Genomic DNA, 12846 nt, shown 5'->3' with positions numbered 1-12846 from the left:
CGGAAAAGATAGAGCTACTATGCTTCCCGCTGATAGGATCTTAGAATAATAATACCGTGAAAGAGAATACCATGTTTATTCTGACTTAATCTATGTATTATTTTAGGCCAAAAAGCATGATGATCTCCTTCTAAGGAATCATAATCAGCATCCAATTGGCGCTACTCCTTTACCTGAAGTATACGCTGATATCCAGAATAACAATAAGTTCGGTGGCTTTTTTAGATACCATCCAAAGGACTTCAATGGTAAACGTAAACGCAACAAGAAGCAGAAGCCCTGTGCACCGGATCAGGGTCAATGTATTTCCAAACATGATAAATATAATGTTTTGTCGCAAGTGCGGATGCTACACACACTCCACTAAGAAATGCCGCATCACGAGACATTTAGTTGATCTGTATTTCAATTTGTGGGACGTAACCGACCTGCTCAAGAACTGCTTCAAATCTTCAAACTGACTCCACCAAGAAGGCTAGTTGTTACAACAAGTTCTACAAGAACCAAGTAATAACCAGACTCTTCTGCAACCAGAAAATCCTATGAACATGGAAAACATGTTTGTCGAATTTGTTTCGCATGACATGTTTGGAGATCTTAACTAGTTTCCTAATTCCTTAGATGCATTGTTATCTACGTCCTATTAAGTGTTATAATACAATATTGTAACAGCACTTATGATACTAAATAAGTTTGTATGTATTCTATATATCTGATAAAGAATTTTATATTAAATTCTTCATTTCTATATATAGATTTTTACGGGAATCAATCCGACGGTGGAAGAAATATGCCTTATGGTCATATGTACCACAAACTCTATAGTACTAGGAACCAAAATATTTTCAAACTCTTACTAAGAGATAAGAAAATATTTTGATAATCGCTGGACGCATTGTAGTGAATGTTGGTTCTGATCGTGCTATAATTACTCTCCCTATAGGTACTCAATTCATAATCGATTATACTCTATATTATCCCAATTCAACCCGTACCTTACTAAGTTATAAAGATATCTGTTAGAATGGTTTTCATATTGAAAGTCATAATGACAATAAAGAGGAATTTCTCTTCTTAATCAAAGGATATGGCAAGCTTCCCTATATACCATCTGGATTGTACTATACATACACCAAACATGTACCATATATTGCGTACAAAATAATTTTTCTATCTTGATCAAATCAAGACTCGGCATTATTGCCTTGGTCATTCTACCTTAGAGATGATGAGAAAAATTATTAACAATTCTATTGGTCACAGTATTCCCAAAATTTTCATATTTGTGTGCACCACATGTGTCACAGAGAAAAAATTAATTTTAAGGCCCTCTTACCTTAAAATTCATAATGCGCCATCCAATTTCTTGAACGCATTCAAGAACATAAATATGGTTCTATTCAGCAATATTATGGACCATCTAGGTACTCTACAATACTGATTGATGCATCTACAAAATAGTCACACATGTGCCACACTTATGCTAAACTCGTTGCTCAAATAATTAAAATTAGAGCAAAATTATCCTAGACGTAGGATCAAATCCACTCACATGGATAATGCCGTTCCATAACGTGCATTCAATTATTGTTTGGTTTTTGGGAACTACTACATTAAATACACTATGTACACATTCATAATGATCTAGCTGAATTTCTGATCAAGAGAATCAAATCATTTACATGACCAACTATAGAATTGCAATTTGCTAACATCTTGTTAGTGACATGCGACTTTACACACCGCATCATTAAACCAAATTCATCCAACTGCAATCATACACTCCCTCCGTTGTAGTTAATGCGTAGAAATTTGACCTCAGCCAAATATTTCTCATCTGTGAATCGGTTATGTTCTGCATGTACTGATATCATCACCCAATAGGATACATCAAAGGGCATTGGGGATCCAAAGATGTATAATTGTTCGCCAATCATATAATATCTCGTATCCATCACAAGGAACATATTCATTGTCTTATGCTCATAATATTTTGAGGATAATTTCCGGTATTAGAGGAAGATTAATATCACAAAAAAATATCAGAAATCATAAGAGAATGTCACACATATTTACATTCAATCCTCATATCCACGTACATGAGATCTGAATCCTTATTCAGAATATCTTGCATTTGCAATATATTGATAGCTTGCCAAGATGCATTTATTGACAACAAAGGTGTCACCAAATCCTATATTCCTATTAGGAATGTACCAGAAAGAGTGGAGGTACCAAACAAAACTACTCATCTCTCAAATCAAAATAAGAGAGGAAGAAGTATGGTCACAAAGGATAATACTTCTTGCAAGCTATTGCAAAAACAGAGGAATCTCTCCTCCACAACAGTAAATGCAAATAAACATCAAGTTGATAGACACCTTGTGGATATTTATTATCTAAACGCCTACGAATGTTCAACATCCAAATGCCCAGTACAAATATGTACACAAATTCAGACGCTGGGTCCTAGGAACATCCTAACTGTATTGTTTTGGGAAATATACGGAGTTAAATGGGATATTATTTCCACAAACTATATTAATTTCATAGAATCAATCAATACTAAAGACTACAAATTATCGATAAATATTTCTCCACGAAAATTGTAGAAGATCTTCAATTGGATCTAGGCCAAAGTCCATGGCCATGGCAGGGTGTCTCAAGCACTCGGACTGGACCAAATATAAGGAAGCAATTGAGGTAGAATTGCATTCGCTTACAAAAAGATAGGTATTCACAAAAGTAATACCTACGCCTATGTCTTCCCTACAGAAGCAAAATGAATTTTTATTATATAAGGTGGTGAAATAGCTAAGCTAGTAGCACAAGGGTTCACGTAGAGACCCGGCATCAATTACGATGTTACATACCCCATGGTATGTGTGAAAATTATATTCTCATATTCAATATCATTAGTAGATCAAATGAATTGGATAGATTCGGACATATAAGTCCCTAATAGACTTCGCATTCTGAATCTAAATACAAATCGCAATATATATTGTGTACAACTTAAAGTCATTCCATAACTTCAAGCAGTTAAGTTGATTGTGGTACAACTGACTAAATGATTTTCTTCCACATGAGGGTTACTCCAATGATTGCATATGTGTGTTCATAATAAAATCCCAATTGGATTTTATATCATCTCCAAACTACACACGATAAAGTATGTAATCATCTTAAAATGGAATTTGAGATGAATGATTTGGTTAAAACTAAATTTCGCTTAAGTCTGCAACTTAAGCATATTCCTTCAGGAATATGTATCTATCAATCCACCAATATCCAAATAATATTAGACAATCATATCTATCAAAGCACTTATGATCATTTAATCCCTAAATATAAATCAAGATTCATTCATACCTTGGGTTGACAATGAAAATATATTGAACCTAAAGTTTTATATCTTAGTGCAATCAAAGTGCTCATATATCTTGCAAATCGCAATAGGTCTAATATTGCATTTGCAGATAACTTACGAGTTTAAATAGCGTAGCTCTAACAACGCCATTAGGTGGGAGTTAAAGAGCATATCCACAGATATCTTTATGGCACTAAAGATCTAGGTTTCTTATCAGAAAAATCAAGATATAACTATAGTGGGATATCCAGATTCTGGCCATATAATTGATTCCCATAATGCCAGCTCACAGACTGATTCCATGGTGATATATCCATCTCATATGAGTCATCAAAACAGATTCCAATGGCTATTTCCACCTATCATTTTGAAACATCACATACATATGTATGGCTTCGCAGAATGATAAAACACATACATCATGTAGTATTGATTCTATTGAATCACCAACCAATAATTATCTATGAAGATAATTCTGCATGCATTGCTCAAATACAAACATGTTATATAAAGAGCAATATTACAAAACATATTACTCCTAAATTGTTCTACCCTCATAATGGGAGATAGAAATCTTACAAACTAAATCATGTGATAACCTCGCTAATTTATTTACTAAGTCCTTACCAACTTCCATATTCCAATATTCACAAAATTGGTATATGACGACTACGAGATTTACAAGGTTCAGATAGAGTTGATCTCTAAATAATAACATGTTCATATTATATTGCACTCTTTTTCTTTATGAGTTTTTCCTATACGATTTCTCATATAAGGTTTTTAAGAAGGCAATATCTACAAAGATCAAATGTCATATCTCTTATTTTGGTTTTTAAATGAGGTATCAAAGATATATATATTGTTCTCTAAACTTGCTTATGGATTTTTCCTTTTAAAGGTTTTCTCATATGAGTTTACAAAGAGACAATAATTAATATATGTGTCGGAGGGTTAACTCCTGTCGCAGGGATCCTGAGGGACCCCTTTTTAGAGATTCGGCCGGAGGGATGATCCTGAATATGTTCGCCGGAGAAATAAATGGGTATAAATGCGATGGCCGGCGGGGTGGAATGATCTAGTGCGGAACGAAGTAAATGCACTGGTGTTTAGACAGGTTCGGACCGCACAGAGGCGTAACACCCTACTCCTGTATGGATACTATAAATGTCCTGAGAATGTCCCTCAAGGATGTTGCTGGTTACAAGAATATTTGGCTATCCTAGAGCCTGGGGCTCCTTGTTTTTCGGTCTGCGTGTATCTGTTGGCTTTGGGTGCTCTTGGGCTTCTCTTATCTTCTCTACCCACTTCCTCTGGGATTTTCCTACTTCTGAGAGATTGTCTAACTTGTCAAGCTTGTTCAGAGATTGTGCCGAGATTCATCCTGTTCTGATATTCTTAGCCTATCTTTGTCCGCTGCTGCTGGCTGCTTTAAATACCTTTCGACAGTAGTGTGCCCCGAAGGGGAGGCACGAGTTCCAAGGCACCATAAATGGAAAAGGCGTCATCATAGCCTCTGTGCGAAGTGATTGGGGGTGGAAAATGCGCCCCGCGCCCGGTCATCCGTCACCATAAATGCACTGGCAACGGGTGCCGTGGGGAGGACCCACCGGGCAGCCGCAGAGCGGCTTGGCGTGCTCGTCCTGTCTTGTTCTCCTGCCATAGCAGCGCGGCAGACGGAACGCCTCGGCTCTCACGACGTTATCCCGAGACATGCCGGATGGCACAGGATGGGACCCGTGTATTTAATGACCCCACGCCCTTCTGCCAGAATGTGGCAGGAACTGACACCGAGCGTGGCGGGAGCAGTTGGAGGTGACAGGCCACGCACGCTCTTAAATGCGGCTTCGAGCCTTTGACTGGTTGACACCTCATCAGTGAGCCCCTGCAGAGGGCCACTGTCAGGGGGCTTCCTGGGTCGTTGGGGAACCGAGTGCTCGGGGGTCACTGTTCACCTCCCCGAGCACTCTCTCACGAGAATGCCCTTTCTTGGTCCTCAGAGAACCGAGTGCTCGGGGGCTACTGTTCACCTCCCCGAGCACTCTCTCCCGGGCACGCTTGTACGGATCCTCGGGGGCCGCTGCACGCGTCCCAGAGCACTCTCTCCCGGAACTTCCTTCAGTGGATCCTCGGGATACTTGGGTGCCCACGGGGCCACCGCTCGTGGCCCCGGGCACACTTCTCCCGCTACTTAGCTTTCCTGGTCGTCGGGGGACTCGGGTGCTCGGGGGTCACCGTATACCTCCCCGAGCACTTTCTTCCCGGCACTTAGAATTCGCAGATCATCGGGGAACTTGGGTCCTCGGGGACCACTGACTGTGGCCCCGAGCGCCCTCTCCCGGGACTTAATCTTTTTTTGCCTCGCGGAGGAGACCCCGCGGGATGGCGCCACGTGGCGGATTGCTGGCCTGGTCTCGGGATTCGGGGACCCCCGGTTCCTGATACGCCGACAATATGATGTACCATTTTCTCCTTATTTTCTCACTGAGTTTTAAAGGAGTTTTAACAACATATCACCATTATTCCTCCTATTTTCATAAGAGGTTTTTGGAGGTTTTAATATGATCTATAGATCATAGTTATTGTTCTCTAAGCTCACTAATGAGTTTTCCTATTAGGTTTCTCATATGAGCTTTAATGAAGCAATAATCAATATATGCCATATCATTTTCTCATTACATTTTTTATTAGGTTTTAAAAGAGTTTTAATGGCATATCAACATACTATTTTCTCTTTATATTTTTTTATAGGGTTTTAGAGGAATTTTTCAACAAGAAGTTTACATTACCGATAATTGATCAAGAGGGGTGTTAGAATTTGATTACAGTTAGTGATCAATTAGCAATAAGGTGTCTTTACCAAAGAAACATGCCTTTTTGTTAAGTGACTTCATACCCTTTCATTGTGTCTATTAAAAAGAGACCTGTCACTCTCCAATAACACTCCTTCATCACATAATATTAAAAAGAGACATGTCACTCTCCAATGACACTCCTTCATCACATAAAGAGACATGTCACTCTTCAATAACACTCCTTCATCACATAATATTAAAAAGAGACATGTCACTCTCCAATAACACTCCTTCATCACATAATATTAACCTTCCTTGTGAATACACGGAATTAACACCAGCGAGGGAGGACGACAGCGAGATGGTGGCACCACCACCCTCCACCCTCCACCCTTTGCCACTTAGTCTGCTACGGAGATGGTGACCGTTGGAACTCTCTATATATTCCTGTCCATCTGAACTCCGTCGCCAGTGCCTCAAGCCAGAGGCAGCAGATAGAAAGTATTAGTGCTCCCGTCTCGAGTGGAATGGCGGACCCGGCAGCGGCTATCGACCCGCACATGCCCGCCGGCTTGCTCCGACACGCGATCGCCCACGCCAACGGGCGCCCCGCCGCTCGCCGCGTTCGAGCTCGGCGCCTGGTCATCGCCAACGACTCCGCCGTCCTCCTCATCTCGATCGCCGGGTCCGTGGTCATCTACGCCTTCGCGGACCCCTCCGGCACCGATGACCCGGCGTTCGCGCTCCTCGCGTTCCTGCTCTTCGTCCTCGGCGCGTGGCTCGCGCTGCTGGCGTTTGTCACCGACCAGTTCCCGAGAGCGGCAAGGGTCGGCGAGGCCATTGCGAGGGCGCTCCGGGACTACTTGTTGGGCGGCAGGAACTAAATTTCGTCGAATTCCTGAAAGGTTTGCTCGCCTCGTGAATGATCTCATGGTTCGGTTCCTGTTCTTTGTTGTACTAACAGCTCCCTTTTAACGGTTATAATCTTCGGCTGCAGGATATACTGATGCTGATTGGCAAAGGAATTTGGATGATTGAAAATCTACTTTAAGTTATATATTTATTTTGGTAGGAGATACTATTTCTTGGTGTATCAGAAAAGAGAATTTAATTACTCTTTCTTGTATGGAAGCTGAATATATTCTCCTTCCAGGCTACTTCCATGTGGACCGTTCGCGCCAAGGAGGCAAGGTCAACCGATGTATAATTAGGTGACATGTGTAATAAGAGCACACGGCTGTGCTGTCAAATGTCCCCTGTTGTATTAAGTAAATTGTTTGGCATGAGTTGGTAGTTAAAATAGTGGATATACAACTTAGTGATTAACGGGATACCTGGTACTTACATTAGTATGGTCAATTTTCTTTTCCAATCTATCTATAGAGCACTAATAAATAATAGTGGCATTCCACATAATTGCTACACATGGAAACTTCAACCCCTAAAAATATCAGTTATCTTATGGTACTTACAAACTGGTGTAATTCTAACTAAGAATAATTTAATAAAAACACAATTGAAATGTTCTATTAAATGTAGTTTTTTAATGGTAATGAAACGATAAACACTTCTTTTTTATTATCATTTTACTTAAACTTAAAAGAATAATCTCTACTATTTAAAAAATTGAAAGCACGTAGTGCTTTCTTCCTACGATATGTTCTTCCGTAGGTCCCACAACCTCCCACACCGTAGACTCCCGCGCTCCCGCCCACGCGCTGCCACACCGCAGTGTGTGCTCTGGGCCTCTTACAGTAAGAAAGAAGACAACAACCAGATTGGACGCGTGGACCTCATGGGCTAGAGCCCAATTCGGGTCTGGACATGGTGGAAACGCTGGAAAATCGCCCACGACCCCAGATCTGGCCCAAAAAGGGATACAAAAAACAAAATGGTCCAGCCCATCTAAGCCCAACCGTGTCCCTGGCCCAGCCCAGCCCAACCCAACCGCCTCTAGTAGACCACTTCGATTTCTCTTCTCGTCTCCCCGTCCATGTCCCTGCGAGTCCAGGCGCGAGCACGCGATGCGACCTGCCTTCTCGGCCGCCAAGCCGTCGCCGTCCGCGAGGGAGAAGGGAAGGAGGAAGGGCGCCGCCGCCACCGCCACCGAGCAGCTGCTCACCGAGCAGGTCCTCTCCCTCCGAACACGCCTCCACGACGCCCTCGCCCTCGGCCTCACCAAGTAATTTGCCTTGCACACCTCTCCTCCGAATTCGTAGCATCTGTACACTCCGACTGACGGATTACTTCTTCTCCGATGGACGAACAAGCTAGCGCGAATAGCTCTTGTTTGGTCACGTACTCGCGTATGCAGCTCTGATAATTTAGCTAGATAATAATACTATCACCCAGAGTTCAAAAGGGGAACGGAGTGGACGGTTGTGTTCACGCTTCACAGTCGTGCTGCTGTTTGATAATCACCGGAGCAGAGTTATTTTATTGTCGAGAAAGAGATGGAATCAAATGATCGGAGATGATTGAGCTTAACGGCTGGGTTTTTGCGATGATGCGTTCTTACTTCTTCTCTTCTCTCTATTTGTGATCCTCAATGCGTATGTCAGGTCTGATGGACACGGTGCTAAGAAATGGCAGTCTACTGATGCTGGAATACAGTCTCATGCGCTCAAAGCAGTGGCTGCGTTTGTCGGTTGTCTATCGAGTGAAATGCTGAGGCTTCATCCTATAAAGGTAAACCCCCTTTGATTCTGTTTGTGTTACTAAGCTCTTCTCGGCTGTTCTAACAAAAAAAAAAAACCAAAAAGCTCGACCATCCTAGGAGGAACTAGGTGGCATTGCATTTAGAAGAATAGTCACCTAAATTGAGTTGAAGAGAACTCGAACCTGTGGGATGGGGGTGTACACCCTCACCTCCCACCAACTGAGCTAGGTTCAGTTCCTTCTCAACTGTTCAGCTATCTGAGTCGATTTATTCGGACCTTAGATTTCCCTTCATGTTTTCCTAATTTACTTATGGCGTGTTCATCCTAAGTAGTATGCACAAGAGCGAAAATTTTAAAATCTTTGATTGTGACCAAATTTTCGGTAAACAGGAGTCAATTTCAGATATAATTATCGCACTGGACGGTATTCTTAAGACAAAGAATGTTTCAGTTCTGATACAAGCAGCAGATGTGAACTTAAAATTGGTTACCAGTGTAGGCAATTCTATTCGCCAATACCCAATCTTGGAGATGGTTTCGTCCCTCTCGTGCCAATTGTCTGCGGGCCAGCTACCTATATCTATGTCATGTGCAAGTGCACTGAGTTGTGTATTGAACAGCCTAGTGGCAGCAAGAGCTTCAGCTCAGACAGAAATTTGGGAGGCTCTGGAGGAAACCAATGCAGTTGCAAGTATTGTTTCAGCTCTGCTGAGTTACACCCATGATGCCCATCCGCTAAGCTATCTGACAGAGATGATCTCTCTTCTAAGAATTATCCTGTGGATTTGGCCTTCTTCGAGATACCATGTATGGAGTAACAGCAACTTGATGGGCAAGCTGTCACAATACTGTCTTAGCATCGAAACAACAGTTACTGCTAAAATTATGAAGCTGTATGCTGCTTTAGGTACATCTGTTTGGTAATTCTCCTCTATGTTAAGATTTCGAAAGATCGTTTTTCTTCTCCTTCACTTTCCTTTTGCATACCTGAAAACTTGTAACTGTAATGCAGCTTTATGCGGCAATGGAGCGATGATCCTTCTCAAGAATGAAGAGTTGATGACTAAGATTGGTGACCTTATTGGGAAGTCTCATCCTAGCATCACTAGGATTGAAGCATTGAAGCTTTTCCAGGTTCTTCTGGTAAGAGTTATATTAACAGAAATTTGATGGTTGACTAATATGATATATTTGTGTTGTGTTGTCCTTTTTTTTTTTTCAGAATCTGAAAGTTGCTTTGTTTTCTACAGAGATCTTCAAAGGGGTGCAATCTGTTTATGACTTCACATTGTCAGCCTATTGTTCAAGGCATAATTGATGCAATGTCTGAAATTGATGAAAAATCATTAGTAGCAGAGGGATGTCGTACTGCAGTATTGGCCCTTCGTTATTCTGGGATTCATCATAAATGCTTTTGGTCTAAAGCTATTGATGAAGTATTATATAAGATTCTTGCTGGGAGCTGCATCTCTTCACGTCATTCCCATCAGATCTTGTGCCATGAAGAGCTGTTGAACATAGATTCCAAAGACCTTATGAATATACATCCATATGTATGGGATATACTTGGATATCTAGCGGTACATTGTAATAACGAGTATCTCTTTGTAAGGAAACGGCGAAATTGTTTCTTGCAGGCACTGATATCTTGTGCTTGGTAGGTACTAGGTATTATCCCGTTTGAATACTATTTTTCTAGAATGTTCTTTGGTACCAAAAGGTACTTACAGATTCATGCTGATTTACACAACATCCTGTTTTTTTGTGCAGTTCACTCGCTACAAATTTAACACAGAAAAACAGCCCCATGAAATTTTCCAGAGAGGAGCAGGAGCCGGCTTTGAGGGCAGTTCTTATGATGCTCCTCTCTCCTAGCCAATACATTTTTTCTGAGGCAAGTTCTAAATTTCTGGAAGTTCTACCATTGGGTGATGAGTATTTGAACATTCCCTTGTCGTCATTAGAATCAAATGTTACCAGAAATCTTACCTCATCTTTTGACTGTGTCAAAATTATGACCAACCTCATGAACCTAGCATGCTTGGTGATAGTACAATCTAACCATAGTCTCAACAAGAGGAATGCTGTAGATGTATTATCCACCATTATAAAGGAATGTCTGCACAAAAATTTATACATTACAAGGTCAAACATCGCTTCCCATCTGCAATTTTGTTTTGATGGAAGTTCATGTTGCTATCTCGCTGAAGAGTGGGAAGGTGAAAATATTGTTTTATTTTACGGTCTCGTGGTGTTGTATAATCTGCTGAGGAGAGCCAGCTTTCTTTGTGTTCACTGTAAAAGGAATTTGGATGTGGGGATTGTGTGCCATGATTGCAGAGAGTATTATACTGAAGATCTGATTAGAGTCCTTGAACATGCCTTGTGTCAAAACTTGAGCCCAGGACCCAAGTCTTATATTGCACATATACTGAGTTTGTTTGGTCGTTGTGGTATTCCAAGCAAGTTGGGAGGAAAGATGAGAAGTGCATTATGTGATAATGAGCTAGTTGATCTGGAACTGTTGCTTGCAGACGGTGAATCTCTAAATGTTCATGCAGCTATCTTATTAGCAAGGTGTCCTAAGTTGTTGCCATCCACAAAATCTCTCACCAAAGATGGAAAACTGACTGATGAGCTAGCCAAAAGATCACTTTATCATGTCCGAATGTCTGATCGTGTAGATAGTCATGCCCTGAAGAAAATTTTGGAATATGCATACGCTGGTTTTGTCACAGTAGATGATGACATTGTTAAGCCTGTGAGAACACTTGCGAAGTATTGTCGCTTGAGATCACTGCAAGAGATGCTTCAGAAAGAGCAACCCAGATGGAACTTCGATTGTCCCAGATATGCTCTCACTGCAGCACTTGAACCAGCTGAACATTCATTCTCGTAAGCACAGACTGATTATACTGTTATATTGTTCTAACCAGTTAGCCAGGAGGCCATAATACATTACGTGCATTGTCTAGTTTTGCTGACTCTTGAAGTTCTTGATTCATATTAATTTCAGGGACAAAATTCTGGAGGCCCAATCAAATGACAAAATGGAGTGTCTCCATGGCTCATGCCAATTATCGACCCCACATGTTCATAGCCATAAAATTGTTTTGAGCATGAGCTGCGATTACCTTCGGGCTTTATTTCAATCTGGGATGCATGAGAGGTTAGCCTTTTGTTTCTCAGTATATTAAAGAAAAATCACACTCATTTTGTTAGTTATCTATAAGGGTATTTGATGTGCGTTTCAAATGATTGATAAGAAACATGTATGCAGCTTTTCAGAGGTTATCAGAGTTCCACTCGGGTGGGAAGCGTTGGACAAACTAGTCCAGTGGTTCTACTCAGGCAAGCTGCCCAGAGTTGCGCCGGATTGCCGATGGAAAAATCTGAGCGTAGAAGAGCAGTTATACCATCTAAGACCTTACGCGGAGCTGTCCTCCCTAGCTGAGTTCTGGTTCCTGGATGGAGTGAAGGAGGAGAGCCTTGAAGTGGTTACCTCCTGCCTGAATTCTAGCACAAACGCTTCTGTCGAGTTCATCGGCTTCGCAGCTAACTTGGGCCAGTGGGAAATGGTGGAGGCCGCCATCAGCAGCGTGGCTCATCTGTACCCGAAACTGCGAGACGCTGGTCAGCTGGAACAGCTCGACGAAGACCTGCTTAACATGCTGCGAACAGAGTATGTTCGGTACTCCCAGCACGGAGATAGACATAACTGAATCCGGAATGTGCTTGTCATCGGGCACTACGTTAGACAAGATAGCTTGCGTGTTTTTGTTGCTGAGAATGTATAGTATGTTGCAGACACGAAAAATGGTCATCTTGTTCGTGGTGCTGTAAACAGCCTTGTGTTTGGTGATACACGTTTTGGCCACGTATGAAAAATCGTAACTCACAGGTCCCCCGTCATATCCGCAATTCATTTCGCCTGGTACTTGTCAGTTCTCAGTCACTTTGTCCTGGAATCCTTGAGCTGAAAACTGAATTAATGTACTACTAAGATTACCGTGATGGAAAT

At 41.6% G+C, this 12846-nt stretch overlaps 2 protein-coding genes across 3 annotated transcripts; both read left to right on the top strand.

Annotated features, from left to right (window-relative positions):
- Nucleotides 1-6658: 6658 nt before the first annotated feature.
- On the top strand, nucleotides 6659-7375 carry LOC133930435 (uncharacterized). The gene is made up of 2 exons (XM_062377085.1): nucleotides 6659-7070; nucleotides 7163-7375. Exon 1 carries the CDS (start codon nucleotides 6693-6695, stop codon nucleotides 7047-7049), a length of 357 nt encoding a protein of 118 aa, XP_062233069.1. The 5' UTR covers nucleotides 6659-6692; the 3' UTR covers nucleotides 7050-7070; nucleotides 7163-7375.
- A 765-nt stretch (nucleotides 7376-8140) lies between these two features.
- LOC133883191 (BTB/POZ domain-containing protein At1g04390-like) lies at nucleotides 8141-12839 on the top strand. Of its 2 annotated transcripts, XM_062322421.1 has the most exons (8): nucleotides 8141-8347; nucleotides 8727-8853; nucleotides 9216-9732; nucleotides 9838-9968; nucleotides 10076-10482; nucleotides 10596-11720; nucleotides 11842-11994; nucleotides 12106-12839. In XM_062322421.1, exons 1-8 carry the CDS (start codon nucleotides 8190-8192, stop codon nucleotides 12545-12547), a joined length of 3060 nt encoding a protein of 1019 aa, XP_062178405.1. In that variant the 5' UTR covers nucleotides 8141-8189; the 3' UTR covers nucleotides 12548-12839. The 2 variants fall into 2 exon arrangements, with proteins under 2 accessions (XP_062178405.1, XP_062178406.1); XM_062322422.1 differs by lacking the exon at nucleotides 8141-8347 and having other exon boundaries at nucleotides 9320-9732.
- Nucleotides 12840-12846: the final 7 nt, after the last annotated feature.

Source organism: Phragmites australis, chromosome 10 (genome assembly GCF_958298935.1).
Source record: "Phragmites australis chromosome 10, lpPhrAust1.1, whole genome shotgun sequence".
In the NCBI taxonomy this organism is placed as follows: Eukaryota; Viridiplantae; Streptophyta; class Magnoliopsida; order Poales; family Poaceae; genus Phragmites; species Phragmites australis.
Note: the sequence above shows the minus strand (reverse complement) of the source record. Positions and strands in the feature narration are given on the sequence as shown.